Genomic DNA, 20,149 nt, shown 5'->3' with positions numbered 1-20,149 from the left:
AAAGTACATCTGCACACATATCGGTGTGTCCTCAATACAACTTTAAGTTGTCCTCAATCCAACTTTAGGAATTTCTTTCCTTATGTTGTGTTAGGATTTATGATCTTGTTTTTCCAAAAGATTTGAAAACAAACCAGAACATGAATTTGAAGGTTGAGGTAAAATTTCACAAGAAAGTTATTACCAAGTGCTTAATTTTTTTACTTGAGAAAGACACGCAGACAGACAAGTGGGATGATTAGAGCATGTGCTTTATTTTTTACTGCAAATTCAAAAACAATTGTTCACAGAATTTTTTTCTCTATGCAAAAGTGAAAGCTTGTATTTTGTTAGCTTTAACAGAATTTGACCTTGTTTTTCCATATTATTTGAAAATGAGCTGGAAAATGAATTTTAGAAGATTTTTTGGGGTGGTCACAAGAAAACTACCCTGTGGAAAAAGTCCTTTTTTCACTTCAGAAAAAGAGGCTAGCTCAGAAAGAGTGAGATACCAAGAGGCAAGAGATAATTACAGCAGCTGTACTTTATTTTGTTATGCTGAGAATTCAGAAATAGTGGTTATAGAAAGATTTTAATAATGCAGCATTGCTGACTATCCAGGAGCAGTGGGTAAGGGAAACATCATTTATTTACCAGGAACCAATCAAAAAATACTTACTTCACTATGTCTCTGGACACAGGTCTTAGAAAGCTTCTTTCCAAACTCTTTCACCAGAGATGTACATCCCTCCCCTACCCTTGTAACAGTGTAATATTTGACTTAACCACAAGCAATGCCAGAGGGAGATCTGCTAGTAACATTAGAAACGGCATTTCACGCACTGTTACAGATGCAAAACAATCTTACCATGCTGGGTTGCTTCTGACTTGCACTTCTGACCTTAGCCTGGAATTGCCAAGCACATTTCAGTTTGTAAAATTCCCTGACCAAATGACAGTTAAACTCTCAATGACCTGAACCTCTATTTACTTAACAATTAGACGTTGTGGCCTCAAAGGGAGAACCCTCCACCTTAACTGAATTATTATCCATTGTGATATAACACTCCTTATAAAACAGCATATTGTTTACTGCTATAAACAATGCCATGGGAGATCCACAAGTATATAATACAGGTTAGAATGTGTTACAGGGACTTTGGTTATGGTCCTTTTCTCTTGTGGTATAACATTCCTCTAGCATTATGTTTGTGTTGGCCAGAATATACATTTATTCCATAAATAAAACTTACTGGATGGATAATTCTCCAGAATCAGCTGCAGATTATTTCTCACTTGAACTCCACAATAATAGTTAGCTTATTGGGTACAGTGTGCTGTGTCTGAGTGGTAAGGCACACGATTATGGATGTGACTTCATTAAGGAGTTTTTGGTTTCTGTGCTGCTCGCTGAAAGGTTCAGTGATGGGAAGGTGTATCTCTAAGAAAAAAAAATTGGAGGGCAAGTCACCGTAACCCGATTGTGTATCTCCTAGTGCCTGTTTCCATAGAGTTGCCAATGGCTTACAGTCAAATCTCTGCTTCCTCTTTTGGGACTCGTACATGGACCTTTGTGATCTAAAGAGAAGGGAGAACATATAAAAAAAACACCCACTGCATTTTTGGACTTGATTTTTCGTCCTTTTTTTTCCCCTCGGTGAAGTAACTCGCTCTTGAGTTTTTTTCCTCATCCTTTTCTCTCATGAGTTCCCTGAGCTGTACTTTGTCTCCATTCGAGAGAATGGCAGGGCTTGTTCTTTGGCCTTTGCTAGTGTTGCAGGGAAACTGGCCACTAGGTTGCAAGAGCAACCTGGGCAGGAAAGTCCTTTTTGTGATTTAACTTATAAATTACTTTTTTAAAAAGTATTTTCAAGTCCCAGCAATACAGCTAGCAAAATATTATTACTTGGCTGCCAGCCATCTTCAGTATCTCCTATGTATACACAGTCTTGAGGATATGTTCCCAAGAATTCCCTATAAGATTCCTTTCTGTTATGTACTGCAGAGGGATGTTTGAGATTTTGTGCAAAATGACAGATCGCATTAACCTTACAGCAAAAATGATGTTTATAAAAAAAAATTCTGCATCAAAATAGTGCACTTATTGTTTTTGAACATTGATTGTAAAAGTGAAAGAATTGGAGAAATCCTGACTGGCAGAACGATACTTCAGTATTTTGACGCTGAAATGTTATAACCCTAAAAGGGTTAATTTTTTTTTTGGTGGGGTTGAGTAAGAGGAGAGTTACGGTTACTTTCCTGTAGCGGTGGTGGTAATGGTGAGATAAACTGGAGATAAATTGATTGTGACCCTGCAAGACATCTTATCGCATGGAGTTACTTTTCATTGTATAGAAACGTTGCATGAAGATTCAACCTCAGCCTGCAAATTTTCTAGTGTTTAGTGAGCTGCAAAAATTATTTCTCTAATTATCTAGTGCTGAATATTAATGTAGAATTTGTACATTCACAGAAGTCAGTGTAATTGTTTTTGTGTTTATTTTGATGCAGCGACGTATCTGTGGCCCTCAGGGTTCAATTATATATTTTTTCCTGCCCTGCAGGAACAGAGGCAGCTCACCAGAGAAAATGTACAACGCAAACAAGCTCGGACTGGAGAGGAGCGGGAAGAAGAGGATGAGGAGCACATCAGCGAGAGTGAAAGTGAAGATGAGGAAAATGAAATCATCTACAATCCCAAGAACCTGCCATTGGGCTGGGATGGCAAGGTGAGCCTAAATAAAATGGTGAAAGACCTCACCTGCCTTCCATATTGGGTCATTCTAACCTTTATGATTAAATGATAATCTTTAATAGAATGTTGTAGGATCTGAGTTTTGATTCTAAGTGCTGAGATTCCTGTAAATCTCACTGTTCCCCGTACCCTGTTGCTGTGTTTGTATTTATCCATCCACTTTTTTTTTGATTAAAATTGAACCATGTTAACGTTTGTGAGGTTGAAGAAGAAATCGCACTGAATCAAATCTGTATCCCAGAAAGTTAACTATAACTTCAAGGAATTGGGGAGTAAGTTACTGTCTCAGAGGATAAAAATGAGGAACCATAAATATCTTTTTAAAATGTCATAATAAGACCTAATAACTAACCCGTGATGATTCTTCCCCACTCTTGAAGTGGAGTACTGTGTAGTGTCCACTGTGATGTACTACTTCATAGAATCACAGAAATTGCAGTAAAGAGGCCACCATTTGGGCAAAGTGGCAGTGTCAGCTGTAACTTGCCTCATTGAAACGATCTACTCCAATCCCATTTCTGTGCTCTCTCCCTATATACAGTCAATCAAGGTATAATTTTTTAATAGCTCTAATGGGCATTATTGCAAATGACGAGGATAAAATGAATCCATACCAACATGTTGGCACCTTGAAAATTCTGTTGGTAGAGATGGAACCTAAAACTCCAAGAACTCAATCTTTCCCAGAGAATCAAATTAAAATGTTGAGTTTAGCTGCTGTACACGGAGGCTCTGCTTGTACCACTCCAACTCTATGCAGAAGACCAAGGTTTTTAAGTGTGTTCCCAGTGCAGTAAACACCTGAGTCATGGTGAATCATCTTCACCACCCGATGGATCAAAAGGAAAAATCTAAACCTTAATGTTGCTTTTTTGAGAGACACTTAACAACTGGGTATTGGGTTCCTCAGTATGTTGAATGCTACAACTTTGGACTCCTAAGGATATCTGACTGGGTGCCAGCCTAGTCTCTCAGCCACACATGAACCTCTCTTAGAGGGCAAATTGCACTTTATTTGGAAAAACTCCAAATCTTTCGACCTGCTTTGTGCTGAATAGGAGACCAAGAACTAGTTAAAGTACCCTAACAACCTATACCCTTTTTAAATTCTAACTCAATTCCCTAATCCAGCCTGGGCCCAACTGGAGACTGCACCATAACCACCGTAACATATATTTCTGGGTTTTTTTTGGGTCCCGGTTGTGTTTTTTTCTTTACAAGTGGTTTTATATATTCAATATGATATACTTAGCAGTGATATTTCAGTATGCTTTAGCAATTATTTCCCTCCTGTAGTTTTCAGCAACCAGCAATGCTACTGATCAACAGTAGATGGCAGTGTCAATTACTTTGTGATTCTCAGGGTTATTTTTGCATTTGTATATTTTAAGTATAGTTTTAATTTTCTTTGACTCTACACTTGCTATTTCAGCCCATTCCATACTGGTTGTACAAGCTGCACGGTTTGAATATCAACTACAACTGTGAAATCTGTGGAAATTACACTTACAGAGGACCCAAAGCATTCCAGCGCCATTTCGCTGTAAGAACTTTAACTTAGTGTTTTCATTTTTAAAAAAAAATATTTTTGACTCTGATTTTTCTACTGGTTAGGTTATTCCCTTCTGTTCTACCATGCATTATTTCCTGGACAAGGGGCTGTGAGTCAGATTAATTATTTAGTGCTGTCTTATAATTAACTGCTCGGTGATGTATGAAAGTTACTTGGGTGACTCCTGTGTAGAGTTCTTCTCCCTGCCTTTTGGGGAAGCGCCCTAGCTTCTGATTGCTGCTCCTTAAATGGTCTTGCAGGGAATTGAATAGCTGAGATCTTAATGCTTTTATTCTGAGAATGACACTCCTTCTGAATTGCAATTTTCCTTATTTCCCTTATTGTGTCTCCCTGCACCTAGGTACCACTTAGGGCTGAGGGGATAGGGAGAAAGTTATTTGCTTCTAGACTCACTACAAGTGTTCTGAAGCTGGCTCCCTGGTGGAAGTGACTGGCTTCGGCTTAGCACTTACAACTGAGATTGGTAAATTATTTATGTGAAGGTGGCAATTAATTTGGTCACTGCCATTTTCTGCGAAAAGATGGGGTGAGAGCAGTCCTGGGATGATACTTATTCCCTGTGGGAAGGTGCCCAGTTTCTGCTTTGCACTTGCATGGAGCGACAAAGCTGAGATCAGGAAATCCTTGCCATGGAGATCATAAGGATCATAAGCATGTCGTACCACTCATGATTCGGGGTAATTTAACACAGTCTGAATTCTGAAATCAGTGACGTTTTCTGCTGTGTTTGAAATGTCTGTGATGGTGATATTGGGAAGACCGAAGCCATTGTCTTCAGTCCCTGCCACAAACTCTGTTCCCTAACCACCAACTCCATCCTTCTCCCTGGCTACCGTCTGAGGCTCAACCAGATCATTCTCAACCTTGGCGTCTTATCTGACCCTGAGATGAGCTTCCGATCACATATCCACTCCCATCACCAAGACTGCCTGCTTCCACCTCCGTAACATCTCTCATCTCTCCCCTGCCTCAGCTCATCTGCTGCTGAAATCCTTATCCATGCCTTTGTCACCTCTAGACTTGACTATTCATTTGTTCTCCTGGCCGGCCTCCCATCTTCCATCGTCCATAATCTTGAGCTCATCCAAAATTCTGCCCGTCTCCTAACTCGCAGCAAGTCTCGTTCACGGTCACTCCTGTGCTTGCTGACCTATGTTGGCTTCTGGTGTGGGAATGCCTCGATTTTAAAATTCTCATTCTCGTTTTCAAATCCCTCTGTGGCCTTACCCTTCCTATTTCTGTAACCTCCTGCAGCCCTACAACGCTCCGAGATCTCTGTGCTCCTCCAACTGTTGGCAGCTGTGCCTTCTGCTTAGGCCCTAAGCTCGAATTTCCTCCCTAAACCTCTCCGCTTCTCTACCTCCCTCTTCTCCTTTAAGGCGCTCCTTAAAACCTACCTCTTTGACCAAGCTTTTGTTCACCTGTTCTAATTTCCTTATGTGGCTCGGTGTCATTTTATTTGATAACGCTCCTATGAAGCGCCTTGGGATGTTTCATTACATTAAAGGCGCTATATAAATGCAAGTTGTTGTTGTTGTTTGTTGTTTTTGGTTCAATCTATTTTATGTACACTCCGTTGGAGGCTGCTTACTTTGTTCAATATATTTTTTTAAAAGTCATGCTTTTGAGTCCCAGAAGAGCCTGTCACTCAAGGCTGGGCCTGGGTTTTTCCAGTTCCCAGCTAGGTCTTTAAATGGAGCATGGCATTCTAATGGATATTCTGTTCCAGGGAGAATGATGCCATTGTGCTTTGTCCAAATATAAACAGCGCAGGCTGGTAACTGCAGAGTGATTAGTAGCTCAAAATGTTCAATGAAGGCATCTACAAGATTAGGTAGGAAATACTTGGGGAGATAAAAGTAAAATGATCGAATAAATTCTCCTGTTTGTGTAGAACCTAATTGGCAACTAAATCACAGCGAACAGCTGCCCAGTAAATGACAGAGTTGTAGGTTTGTTTAAGCTTTCCACAATTACTTCATGTACATGTATTTTTTTTTAATAATTTCTAGGAATGGCGTCATGCTCATGGCATGAGGTGTCTTGGAATCCCTAACACAGCACATTTTGCAAATGTCACCCAAATTGAGGATGCAGTATCCCGTAAGTACTCTTCTGTTAAACTCAGGTCAAAATTGAATGAAGTCCCACAGTAAACCTCTACTAACTGGAAGCATTTCCTACAGCAATCACTAAATACAGGCCCCACCATTTACACCGTCCACGCGTAACACGGTCAGCCGCCTATATCGAGTGAATGGCGCTAACCATTTGTCATCACCAAAGGCGTCAATTACAAAGGCGCCACTTAAAGCGCATTGAGTACGCCAGCTATTTTGTGCAGTTCAGTCCTTACAGATTTAAAAGTTCTGTTGATTTCAGGCAAAGTCAGGTCTTCAAGCAGCTTCAATCAGCTGTTTGCTCTGTTAACAATTACGGGAGTTATTTCATTGCTGCAGCCTATTATGGATTTACCATCCACCGCACATAGCGGGCAAATCGCTTTAGCACGAACGTGCCCGCCGTATGTGGTGTGGATTATTTTAAAAATATGCAGCAGGTAAAAAGAGAAGACAGGTTAATGTTTCATGTTGGGACCTTTCGTCAGAACCTAACTTTTTATCTCTACATAATGTTTTAATCTGCTTCTGCTGCAGAGCTCCTTATTCTATTCAGAAAATATTTTGATGTAAAAGATGTACAATAGATTTACCCATTTGTTCTGTGGAAAGTTGATTTGAGAAGATTCCAAACTCTCCATTTATACATCAAGTTTCAAAAAGAAATTGAACGATTGATCCTTTATTATAATTGCAGATTGTTGAGTAGATATTTGTGTATTTTTTTAAACTAATGACTAACTCGAAGGTTTTTCCACAGATACCATTTTGAATTTTCTACATTTTAGCTACCCAAAAAAGTAAAATGTGATGAGCAGTCTCTGAACCAATAAATTGCTGCTACTAGAAAACACACAACAATATAATATTTCAAAAATGTGCTACAGACATCTAATGGCAGTGAATCTGTATTGGATTATTTCTCTGTTTGTTTTCTTAAATCCTAAACTCCTGAAAATTGATCATTGAGAGTGTGAAGGGACTTGCAACAGGGGAATTATATCTTTCAAAAATTGCCAAAGAATTTAGTCTCATCTCTTCAGCAAAGTTCATTTCAATTGTTATGGTTCATTTTTCTACTTGGTGTGCATTTTTTTAAAAGTTGTTTTGCATGAAGCATATTATCATTGTGTCAGATAAGAGTTCATAGCCCTTTCTAATTTGCACCCAAATCACAGAAATCACTGAATTGCAGTAGGAATTTGTCCATGTGGAAGAATGGATCTCACTGAAGTAAACGCTGTTTTGAAATATTGCTGCACAGTCATAAGACTTTCCTCTTCACTGCACTTTTTTTCAAACATTCATTTCACTAGGGTCTTGCACTCGCTCGATAGCTCAACACTCTATAATGTGGGCACTGAGCTTCTCAAACCAGGAAGGTCCCAGATTCAATCCATACCCTCTGCTGATATAACTGATTTTGGCAATTGAGGTATTGCAGTTGGCAGTAGTCGCCCAAGCGAAGAGGCAAAACACTGGCTCCAATTCCAGCTCTAGATTGCTATACATTTACATTGTCCACTTAAATAGCTTTGAATAATTTTGAAATTGTGCCCTGGTAGCCAGGGCCTCTTTTTTTTCTGACTGAATAAGCCAAATTCTGTTTCTGTCACATAGAATTCTGGAATTTTTCAGTACTGATTTGGAAGTTATATTCCATGATTCCATCCATTTTTTCCATGAAAACTACAAATCACTGGCCTGGCTGATGGCTTATTTCACAAGGCCATTACACTGTTAAAAACAATTCCAAGCCTCCCTTCATACTCCTAGCTTCCTAATTTTTAACTCTTCATCATAGAATGGTTGCAATATGAAAGGAGGCCATTCGGCCCATCAAGTCTATGCCGGCACTCTGCAAGAGCAATCCAGCTAGTCCAACTCTTTTTCCCCCCCCCCCCCCAGCCCCGTAGCCCTGCAAATTTTTTCCCTTCAAGTACTTATCCAATTCCATTTTGAAAGCCACGATTGAATCTGCCTCCACCACCCGCTCTGGCAGTGCATTCCAGATCATAACCACTTGCTGTGTAAACGAAAAAAAAGTTTACCTCATGTCACCTTTGGTGCTTTCGCCAGTCACCTTAAAAATATGTCCTCTGGTTCTTGATTCTTCTGCCAATGGAAACAGTTTCTCTATATCCATTCTGTCTAGACCCTTCATGATTTTGAATACCTCAAGCAAATCTCCTCTCAACCTTCTCTGCTCTAAGGAGAACAACCCCAGCTTCTCCAGTCTATCCACGTAACTAAAGTCCCTCATCCCTGGAATCATTCTAGTAAATCTCTTCTGCACCTTCTCTAAGGCCTTCACATCCTTCCTAAGGTGCGGTGCCCAGAACTGGACACAATACTCCAGTTGTGGCTGATCCAGTGTTTTATAAAGGTTCATCATAACCTCCTTACTTTTGTACTCTGTCTCTATTTATAAAGCCCAGGATCCCGTATGCTTTTTTAACCGCTTCCTCAACCTGCCCTGCCACCTTCAACAATTTGTGTATATATACCCCCACATCTCTCTGGTCCTGAACTCCTTTTAGAATTGTACCCTTTTAGTTTATATTGCCTCTCCTTGTTTCTCCTACCAGAATGTATCACTTCAAACTTTTCTGTGTTAAATTTCTTCTGCCACATGTCTGCCCAGTCCACCAGCCTGTCTATGTCCTTTTGAAGTCTATCACTATCCTCCTCACTACCCTTCCAAGTTTTGTGTCATCTGTAAATTTTGAAATTGTGCCCTGTGCACCCAAGTCCAAGTCATCAATATGTATCAAGGAAAGCAATGGTCCTAGTACCGACCCCTGGGGAACACCACTGTATACCTCCCTCCAGTCCGAAAAACAACTGTTCACCCCTACTCTGTTTCCTGTTACTTAGCCAATTTTGTATCCATGTGCCACTGCCCCTTTTATTCCATGGGCTTCAACTTTGATGACAAGCCTATTATGCAGCATTTTATCAAATGCCTTTTGGAAGACATCAACCGCATTGCCCTCATCGACCCTCTCTGTTACCTCATCAAAAAACTCTATCAAGTTAGTTAAACACGATTTGCCTTTAACATCTGTGCTGGCTTTCCTTAATTAATCCACACTTGTCCAAGTGACTACATTTTGTCCTGGATTATCGTTTCTAAAAGTTTCCCCACTACTGATGTTAAACTGACTGGCCTGTAGTTGCTGGGTTTATCCTTACACCCTTTTTTGAACAAGGGTGTAACATGTGCAATTCTGCAGTACTCTGGCACCACCCCCATATCTAAGGATGATTGGATGATTACGGCCAGTACCTCTGCAATTTCCACCCTTACTTCCTTCAGCAACCTAGGATGCATCGCATCTGGACCGGGTGACTTATCTACTTCAAGTACAGCTAGCCTTTCTAGTAGCTCCTCTTTAGAATTTTTTTTAGCCCATCCAGTATCTTAACTACCTCCGCTTTTACTGTGACTGAGGCAGCATCTTCTTCCTTGCTTATAGACAGATGCAAAGTACTCATTTAGTACCTCAGCCATGGCCTCTGCCTTCATGTGTAAATCTCCTTTTTGGTCCCTAATCGGTCCCGCCCCTCTTCTACCCATTTACTGTTTACATGCCTATAGAAGACTTTTGGATTCCCTTTTATGTTAGCTGCCAGTCTATTCTCATACTCTCTCTTTGCCCCTCTTACTTCCTTTTTCGCTTCTCCTCTGAACTTTCTATATTCAGCCTGGTTCTCACTTGTGTTATCAACCTGACATCTGTCATACGCTCGCTCCTTTTTTCTGCTTCATCTCTCTCTCTCTCTCTCTCTTTTTCTCTTTCTCTCTCTCTCTCGTCATCCAGGGAGCTTTGGCTTTAGTTGCCCTACCTTTCCCCCTCTTGGGAATGTACCTAGACTGTACCTGAACCATCTGCTCTTTAAAGGCCGTCCATTGTTCAATTACAGTTTTACCTGCCAATTTTTGATTCCAATTTACCTGGGCCAGATTCGTTCTCATCCCACTGAAATTGGCCCTCCTCCAATTGACTATTTTTACTTTAGAGTGGTCCTTGTCCTTTTCCATAGCTAATCTAAGCCTTATGATACTATGATCGTTGTTTCCTAAATGTTCCTCCACTGGTACTTGCTCCACTTGGCCCACCTCATTCCCGAGAACCAGATCCAGCAATGCCTCCTTCCTCGTTGGGCCGGAAATGTACTGGTCAGGAAAGTTCTCCTGAACACACTTCAAAAATTCCTCCCCCTCTTTGCCCCTTACGCTATTACTATCCCAGTCTATATTAGGATAGTTGAAGTCCCCAGTTATCACTACTCTATAGTTTTTGCACCTCTCTGTAATTTCCCTGCAAATTTGCTCCTCTATCTCCTTCCCACTAGTTGGTGGCCTATAGAATACACCCAGTAGTGTAATGGCACCTCTATTGTTTTTTTTAACTCTAACCAAATAGATTCTGTCCTTCACCCCCTCCAGGACATCCTCTCTAGCACTGCAATATTCTCCTTAATAAATACTGGCACCACCCCCCCCCCCCTCCTCCTTTCTTTCTTTCCCTATCTTTCCTGAACACCTTGTATCCAGGAATATTTAGTACTCAATCCTGCTCTTTTTTGCGCCAGTTCTTCGTTATCGCTATAACATCATATTCCTATGTAGCTAATTGTGCCTGCAGCATGCACTGTAAACCTATCTTAGACCTTCTTGTATTCTCTCTTAATCTGATCCCACCTAATACCGTAATATTTCTTACTCTAGTGTTATCTGTTTCTCCCAATCCTTTGTGCACCTTGTTTCTCCTTTCCAGGGCTACATCCTGGTTCCCATTCCCCAGCCAAATTAGATTAAACCCTCCCCCACAGCACTAGCGAACCTTCCGGCAAGGGCATTGGTCCCAGCTCTGTTGAGGGGCAACCAGTCCGGCCTGTACAGGTCCCACTTCCCCCAAGACTGGTCCCAATGTCCCAGGAATCTAAAGCCCTCCCTCCTGCACCATCTCTCCAGCCACACATTCATCTGGTCTATCCTCCCATTTCTATACTCATTAGCACGTGGCATCGGGAGTAATCCGGAGATTACTACCTTTTGAGGTCCTGCTTATTAATCTTTTTCCTAACGCTCTAAAATCTTCCTGCAGGACCTCATCCCTCTTTCTACCTATGTTGTTGGTACCGATATGGACCATGACCTCTGGCTGTTCACCCTCCCCCTTCAGAATGTTCTGCAGTCTCTCGGTGACATTCTTGATTCTGGCACCAGGCAGACAACATACCATCCTGGAACCACGTCTACGGCCGCAGAAACGCCTGTCTGTTCCCCTAACTATTTGTCCCCCGAACTATTGAATCCCCTATCATTATTACTCTCCTGACCTTTCTCCTCCTCTCCTGTACAGCTGAGCCACTCATAGTGCTGTGGACTTGGCTCTGGCTGCACTTCCCAGAGGAATCTTCTCCCTCACCAGTATGGTTCGAGAGTGAGATGCACTCAGGGGTCTCCTGCACTACCTGCCTAGTCTTCCTTGCCTGTCTGGCAGTCACTCCAGCTGATGTCCAGGACACGGGAAGCGTCCTGGAGTTCCCACATGGCACAAGATTTACCATTCGATGGGTCTGAGGTGTCCTGCCATGCTTCTATTAGATTACTACTCAACTTGACAGAAATAAATTAAAGACTTGCAATACTCTTATTATTAATTTATTTACTGTTTACTTACCCCGATTAAACGATCGCTATTTAATTTCCCAGCTCTTGGTGTAAACCAGTGCCCTAGTTTAGAGGGGAAGAAAACGGTAATACTCAGCAACCAATCAATTACCTGCTGTCCTGTGACATCACCCCTTGGATTTTTTTTGTTGTTGTTTTCGATCTTGGTCTCCCGCTCTTTATGGGCCCGCTGCCGCCGGTACCTCTGGTCTCGAGGCCTCTTCTCCCGCTCTTTATGGGCCCGCTGCCGCCGGTACCTCTGGTCTCGAGGCCTCTTCTCCCGCTCTTTATGGGCCCGCTGCCGCCGGTACCTCTGGTCTCGAGGCCTCTTCTCCCGCTCTTTATGGGCCCGCTGCCGCCGGTACCTCTGGTCTCGAGGCCTCTTCTCCCGCTCTTTATGGGCCCGCTGCCGCCGGTACCTCTGGTCTCGAGGCCTCTTCTCCCGCTCTTTATGGGCCCGCTGCCGCCGGTACCTCTGGTCTCGAGGCCTCTTCTCCCGCTCTTTATGGGCCCGCTGCCGCCGGTACCTCTGGTCTCGAGGCCTCTTCTCCCGCTCTTTATGGGCCCGCTGCCGCCGGTACCTCTGGTCTCGAGGCCTCTTCTCCCGCTCTTTATGGGCCCGCTGCCGCCGGTACCTCTGGTCTCGAGGCCTCTTCTCCCGCTCTTTATGGGCCCGCTGCCGCCGGTACCTCTGGTCTCGAGGCCTCTTCTCCCGCTCTTTATGGGCCCGCTGCCGCCGGTACCTCTGGTCTCGAGGCCTCTTCTCCCGCTCTTTATGGGCCCGCTGCCGCCGGTACCTCTGGTCTCGAGGCCTCTTCTCCCGCTCTTTATGGGCCCGCTGCCGCCGGTACCTCTGGTCTCGAGGCCTCTTCTCCCGCTCTTTATGGGCCCGCTGCCGCCGGTACCTCTGGTCTCGAGGCCTCTTCTCCCGCTCTTTATGGGCCCGCTGCCGCCGGTACCTCTGGTCTCGAGGCCTCTTCTCCCGCTCTTTATGGGCCCGCTGCCGCTCACGTCCACTCCCCTCCGCCACCGCCGGTACCTCTGGTCTCAAGTCTCTTCCCCTGCTCTTTGTGGGCCTGCTGCCGATCAGGTCCGGTCCACTCCCCTCTGCCGGTACCTCTGGTCTTGAGGCCTCTTCTCCCGCTCTTTATGGGCCCGCTGCCACTCAGGTCCGCCACCGTCGGTGCCATAGTAAACAGAGAAGAGCAAACACATCAAGAAAAATATAGAATCAAATAATGCCCATTCAAAGCTGGAAGAACAGCAGTGGGAAAGCCCTGTAGATTTTGCTGCCTGTATTTGTATTTGGGTTGGAATATGAGATTCTCTGTAGAAACAAGAGCATTGATTTTTTAATTGACTACCGTGACAGCAATTGGAATCCACTGTGTTATCTGTTTCTATGCTGTATGTAATTGTTATTACTGCAAAAAAAAATTGCTTTCATTTGGACAAGCTATGGCTTCAGTAGATAATTTCTATTTTGTGTGACTTGTCTGGCAGGAAGAATTCGTGCTACAGTTACATTTAGACAAGAATATTAATAACTTTCTTTTTCTAATTAGTGTGGGCGAAATTGAAGCATTCAAAGGCAGCAGAGAGATGGCAGCCAGACACAGAGGTAATTACTATAAATGAGCTGCTTGAACCATGAATGAAGCAGAATTCTACTTGCTGCTAGTCTGCTATAGAAATGGTTGGGGATGGTCCAGTGTGGAGTTGCACAGCCCTGCAACAGAGAGAACTCAAAACAGAAAATACCAGAAATACATAATGAAGTTAGTCAGCATCAGAAAAAGAAAGACAAATTAACATTTTGGGTCAGAACTATTATCATGGGAGGGACTTTTATAGCACTAACCAAAATAAAGGCCAGGGGAGAATAAATGGAGGGCAGTAGTACAGATTTACTAACTACTGTCGCAAAGAAGCAGCTAATGAGTTTAATATCCAATAAACAGATTTTAAAGTACAAATGGCATCTCAATCAGGCATCTAAAGGTCAGTGGAAAGATAAAAGGTGAGTTAAACAGCTCCAAAATGGAAGGGAGTGCTGTGGAATGTGAGCTGGTTATTTAATTAAATTGGGTCCCTGTGTAGGCAACTGAGTTACAATGCTGCAATGTTCTGCTAAAGGATTCAGGCACAGTTTAGCTATATTTATGCTTCAGTGAGAGAACACACCTGAAATATAATAACTAGTTCTTAATTGCACCACCAGATACTTTTGTGATGTAACTATTTCAGACCTCTCCATACTTCCTCATCAACATTGAGAACAGTCACAATATCATGCATCATTTACAATGCCTGCCTTGGATTAGAGACTTCTTATTGCTAATGATTAGCTGCTCTCAATGCAACTAGTGTCAGCCTGTTCCAGCTAACTTTACTAATTGTGTTACAGGCCTGGGAATATGTAGGCAGCATTGTAATTTCCTGGCTCTGTCATTTCTTAGTAACCAGTCTGAGAATTGATCTGGTGCAAATCCATTTATCCAAATGAAGTGTAGAGCCCTCCAACCTGGACCCTAACCGTACTGTTGTGACTGCAACCACAGTAAATGTAACTCTTTGTGCTTGTTTAGTTTACCAATTTATTTTTGAATTGAGTTTGCCATATGTGTTTGTAGCATTTGCTACAGAGGCATGGCCAACTGTGGAGCTCTCACATCCTTCTATTTTAACACAGTATTTGTGGCTTGGAGCCTTCTGGCAGGCCTGAGGCATTCTAAGCTCTTGGGCTGATCTTAAGCTTTTGAGCCAGTTGATTGTGTTTTATTCAGATCCACTGATTTAACGTTCTTTTGTTTTTCTTTGGTGGTTGAGTTGTCCCCAGCTAATTCTTATGTCCAGACTGGTAACTAAAAGTTCTGTAAATTTTACAAAAAAGTAGCTAGCTGATTGTTAAATCAGCCTACTCATTCTTGGGAAAATGGTGGAAAATGTGCTCATTTGAGGCTGCATTTATTTTTTCCAACTCTATACACCACCTGTGCCTTGTGTGTATTCGTACCCGTAGCCAGTTTCATTAAGAATTTACTTCGGTTTTGGGAAATTGGAATTGGCCAGCTTCAGGTAATAGGGCAAGCATGTTGCCCATCGAGCACTGTGGAGTTTTCAGTAACCTTTGTGCAGTACTCCAGATCCTTTTTGTGAACGTGTCATAAATTTATATTTGAACATGGTACGATTTGAAGTAAAAATAATGAAAAAAACTTGTATTTATATGGCACCTTTGATGTCCTTGCGATGTTCCCAAAGTGCTATACAGCCAAGGTAGTACTTTTGAAATATAGTCACTGCTGTTTTGTAGTCAATCGCAGCAACCATTTTGCACCCAGCTATAAACAGCAATGAGTTGGATGACCAGTTAATCTGTTTTAGTGATGTTGGTTGAGGGATAAATGTTGGTCAGGACCACAGGAGAGCTTCTCCTGCTATTCTTCAAATAGTGCCATGAGATCTTTTGTGTTGACCTGGTCAGGTTTAACGTCTCATCCAAAAGACGCATCCTCCAACATTGCAGTACTGAGGGAGTGCCAGCCTTGATTATGTGCTCAAGCTCGGGAACTTGAACCCATGACTTTTGAGTGCTACCTAATGAGTCAAGCTGACAGTGAGTGTGATTATGGGTGTGGAATGATTTTGATTTTCTTTTGTTCTTTAAAATCTTACACTAGATAATCAATGCTCTGTTGCTTTTAAGTATTATATAAATGCAAGTTTGTTCGTTCATTTGTACTTTAAATAAGTGATGTTTAACTTGCAGATAAGCAACAGTATACTTTCTGAAAGACCATAACCATTGTTTTAACTGGTGACTGGTAATCTTAAATTTCAGGAAGAATATGAAGACTCAAGTGGAAATGTAGTTAACAAGAAGACCTATGAAGATTTAAAACGACAAGGGCTGCTCTGAATCTCTCAAATGTTGCCCCTTCCAGATCTCTGTTTCATATCTGCAAAGATAGCTTTTCGATAAAGATACTTGGTTAGTTTAGATTCTTTCTCCCTCTCATGCTAATTCAAGGACCATGTCTTGTACTGCCTAAAATCTACATCTATATCTGAAAGGGCATGTAGAAAACTATATGTCTGGCAAATTTGCATCATTTTGTATCTGATAAAATACTTCTGTTAGTTTTGCAAAACTGATTATTATAATGTTTTATATCTTTGAGAAAAAAGGTAACATATAACAGGTAACGACCTGGCAGGTAACTATGAGCAGGGAAATCGAGACCCTTGATGGAAGCAAGGGTGTCTCTTTTGTTAGTGGACGTGAGACATTTAAGATTAGGCTTAAGTTAGTTGAAGAAGAATATAATTTATAGTAAACAGTATTCTTTGTTTAAAACAAATAGTATGGTCCTGTATGTTTTTTATTGGATTCTTCTCTCCCCAACTTATGTAATTCTGACATCCTTTCACAATTTAATAAAGCAGATTGTTTTTTTTTATCATTGTTTTCAGATGTGTTTTAAATGTTTGTTTCTATTTGTAACATATTAGTTTTTCATTCAGTGAGCACTTCCTGTCATTGTCATTTACTTCCTGCACCACTTTCCCACCACTCTACTTCCATCACATCTGCCTACAATGCCTGCGAGTCCTCCCAGCTCCATCTCCTGGCAGGTGGTGCTATTGTCCACGGTGCCAACTGTCTCAGGCCTGTTACCCAGTCCTCCCCTTGCCCCTGCCCCCCCACCGCCTCTCCCTGTTATCTTGAGCTGTGCTTTCCCCATTCATTGTTGCCAAACCGTGTCCTAACCCAATCTGGGAGCCAGTCTCTTCCTTTCCTCTCATGCTGTGCAGAAAAAAAGCCATATGTAGGATGGTGTGGTAATATAATAGATTTAACAGTATGCCATACATAAAGAGCATCATGAGTTAGCAAGTTTCGGGAGCTACAGTGAAAGTATAGAGAGACTAACTGAATTCTGCTGAATACATAGAACAGGCTGCTTGAGCAAGAATAAATACAAAACAATTAAAAGCAACTGGCCAATGTTAATTATGGTTAAGTAGAATGCTTAGCTTAGATAGAATTTGTATCAAGAATTCTCCCTCCCACAATTTCCACCAAAATGTGGACATATTTGTTCAATCCCAAAAATACTCCCATAATACTTTGATTTAATTTACCATGGCTGGGAATTTCCTTGGATGCCCTGCTCCAGCAAATTCTGGGCCTTTTTTAAAAAAAAACCTTTAATGCTAGTTTATTCAATAAGTCTGTTACTTTAACTAAACCATCAAATTTAAGCTGAACTAGTAGAATGCTCTTGCATGATAACAGGGTAAAAGATGTGCACAAATAAAAAAGAAAACTGGATATCTGAAAGCCAAGTAGGAAATACACCGCAAGTCGGTCAGTGTCTAACAGGCAAAGGTCAATGGTTTGGGTGCAGACTTTCATCTTTTTTTTAAAAAAGTGCTTATTTTAGAAGGTTACATAGGGGTACCAGAGGAGCAAAACGACCCAGTTTAAGATGCAAAGTGTTTTTTTATATCTTGAATTGGATATATGAAAAGAAAAATTTACAGGGCTATGGGGAAACAGCAGGGGATTGGGACTTACTGGATAGCTCTTTCAAAGAGCCGGCACAGGCATGATGGGCCGAATGGCCTCCCGTGCTGTGATTCTACGAATTGCAGTGTTTAGCGTTTGAACCCGGTGTATTTCCTATTGGGGCCCGTGATTGCGGGTTTCATCCTATTTTTAAATGTGCTTTGGTCTACAACACACACACTTGCTGGTTCACCTAACAACAATTCTGAGCCCTAAAGTATCCACATGGAAAGTATTGCATCACATGATCAATCGTGTTATGGTCGTGGTGGGAGAGATGTTGTAGTGAGCACACAGAACCTGATCATATTGCCAAAGCAGATTAATTTTTTAAGTGCTCTTTATTTCTTTTTACTTTTCTGGTCAAATGCAAGTGTCGGGTGATTTATTATGCTGGGCTTTATTTTTCCAGCTGTCCTTAGTGTGTTAAGGATGTCATTGAAGCACCATTGACAAAAGTACTGTGCAGTACATCAATTGGGTTCCGGAGACTGCACTGTAATAATTACATGAGTTTTGTGCGGAATATGTGTGTTATTGCCTCTGGGAGGCTTGTATAATTATATAAGAACATCTCTTCATACTTACTACCAAAAAAGGAAAGAAGGCAGCTGCATGGTGATTGTTCCACTGAATTCTGTGCTGTGCTTTCTAGTGGAAGCAGCTGCTGCTGTAACACTTCCCATGAGAAATGACATTGGAAACATCGACACATCTGGTGCTACTAAGGAAGCAATGATTGCATTGTCCTTTCCCCTCCCCCAGCTCCCTTGAGAACTCTGATTGAACTTGTGCACTAAAGTGAACATTTATACATGAGCGTTTTGTTTAATTCCTTGAATACAGTTGACAGACATGGTTGGTGGGTGTCGCTTCCACATAGAGCATTTTTCAAGCGTGATTCATAGTGAGAACAATAACATACAGTGTATAGTCCGTGTAATTGTAAACCACTTTATTGACTCCCAAGTATTCCTTGTTCTGCTCTCTATATTCTTCTGGGACTAATGAAGGATTTAATGCTTTGTGTAAGACTCAGTGGGTAAACCCACTCCCCTGTGGGAGGGAAAAGACCAGTGATCTCTGCATGATACCAGGACTTAAATGGTTAAATTATGAGAACAGGTCGCATAAACTTGGCTTGTATTCCCTTGAGTTTAGAAGGTTAAGGGGTGATTTAATTGAGGTGTTTAAAATGATAAAAGGATTTGATACGATAGTACAGTGAAACTCTTTCCGCTGGTGGGGGAATCCAGAACAAGGGGGCGTAATCTTAAAATGAGAGCTAGGCCATTCAGGAGTGAAATCAGGCAGCACTTTTCCACACAAATGGTAGTAGAAATCTGGAATTCTCTTCCCCCCCCCCCCCCCCCCCCCCCAAAAGCTATGGATGCTGTGTCAATTGCAATTTTCAAAACTGAATTGACAGATTTTTACTAGGTAAGGATATCAAGGGATATGGATGAAAGGCGGGTAAATGTAGTTGAGGTACAGATTAGCCATGATCTAATTGAATGGCCTAACAGGCTCAAGGGGCTGAATGGCCTACTCCTGTTCCTATAAAGCAATTGCAAAAGGCCTTAATAAAAAAACAGAGTGAGAAAATTGAGAGTTATTTCTGCTTTTCTGGTGTTGTTTGGAATGGTGCTGACGGAGATTTGGGATCAGGTTGGGAAAATAGAGACAATTTACCCATGAATAAAATAGCTTGTGAGACCCCAGATCATTTTGTGGTACGCTTTAATACATTCGCACTTTCTCCATTGCTCTCATGGTTTCAGGACGCTCTTGGTTTTGTAAACGATTAATCGCACATCTTAAATTAGTGTACAGCTCTACAAGAAAAGGAGTGCATTTGAACTGTTAATCCTAGTTTAACTTCTATTTCTGTAATTTAAATAAACACTTACAATACATTTAAATCCATTCTTGCCTTTTAAATACATGGTAACAAAATAAAAGTAGTTCCATTAGTACACCTCATCACTTCAGTGGAATGATACTGCTAGTTATGAAATAGATATTTGGTAATATCCCTGTGGGTTTTCTGCTTTATTTCTCAAACAAGCCATGTGATAGACCAGTAGCATAAAAAGGATGAAAGCATGAGTCATGTCATAAAGGTCTCATGTGGCTGGTTGCTTTGATTCCAGTCATGTGTAATCATGTTTTTCATTGATCTTCAGGCCATGGCTGCTTAATGGCAGTAAGTCCAGGTTTAACATGTACTGGTGCCAAATATTATCAGTTAGAGGATATATATTTCCTGTTAGTCAAATGATTGGATGCACTTTGTTTGCAATTTTATTACTTTACATATTTTTTAATAATAGCTTATTGAAATGGAATGATTGCATGAAATGATCGAGAGGTAGGCAGTAAATTTCAATATAAAATAAAAAGAGAAATGCTCGAAATACACACCAGGATTGTAAGCATCTGAAAAGGGAAACATTTTGGGAAT

General features: G+C 41.6%; 1 protein-coding gene across 1 annotated transcript in view; it reads left to right on the top strand.

Annotated features, from left to right (window-relative positions):
* The window catches only part of sf3a3 (splicing factor 3a, subunit 3), a 34,993-nt gene extending 18,420 nt beyond the window's left edge, over positions 1 to 16,573 (top strand). Inside the window, exons 13-17 of the mRNA XM_068006475.1 lie at positions 2,544 to 2,708; positions 4,167 to 4,277; positions 6,320 to 6,410; positions 13,676 to 13,731; positions 15,955 to 16,573. Coding sequence (XP_067862576.1) covers positions 2,544 to 2,708; positions 4,167 to 4,277; positions 6,320 to 6,410; positions 13,676 to 13,731; positions 15,955 to 16,032 — 501 coding nt within the window. The 3' untranslated portion in view covers positions 16,033 to 16,573. The remainder of the gene's footprint in view (positions 1 to 2,543; positions 2,709 to 4,166; positions 4,278 to 6,319; positions 6,411 to 13,675; positions 13,732 to 15,954) is intronic.
* The last annotated feature ends 3,576 nt before the right edge of the window (positions 16,574 to 20,149 follow it).

Source organism: Heptranchias perlo, chromosome 26, assembly GCF_035084215.1.
Source record: "Heptranchias perlo isolate sHepPer1 chromosome 26, sHepPer1.hap1, whole genome shotgun sequence".
Classification (NCBI taxonomy): domain Eukaryota; kingdom Metazoa; phylum Chordata; class Chondrichthyes; order Hexanchiformes; family Hexanchidae; genus Heptranchias; species Heptranchias perlo.
Note: the sequence above shows the minus strand (reverse complement) of the source record. Positions and strands in the feature narration are given on the sequence as shown.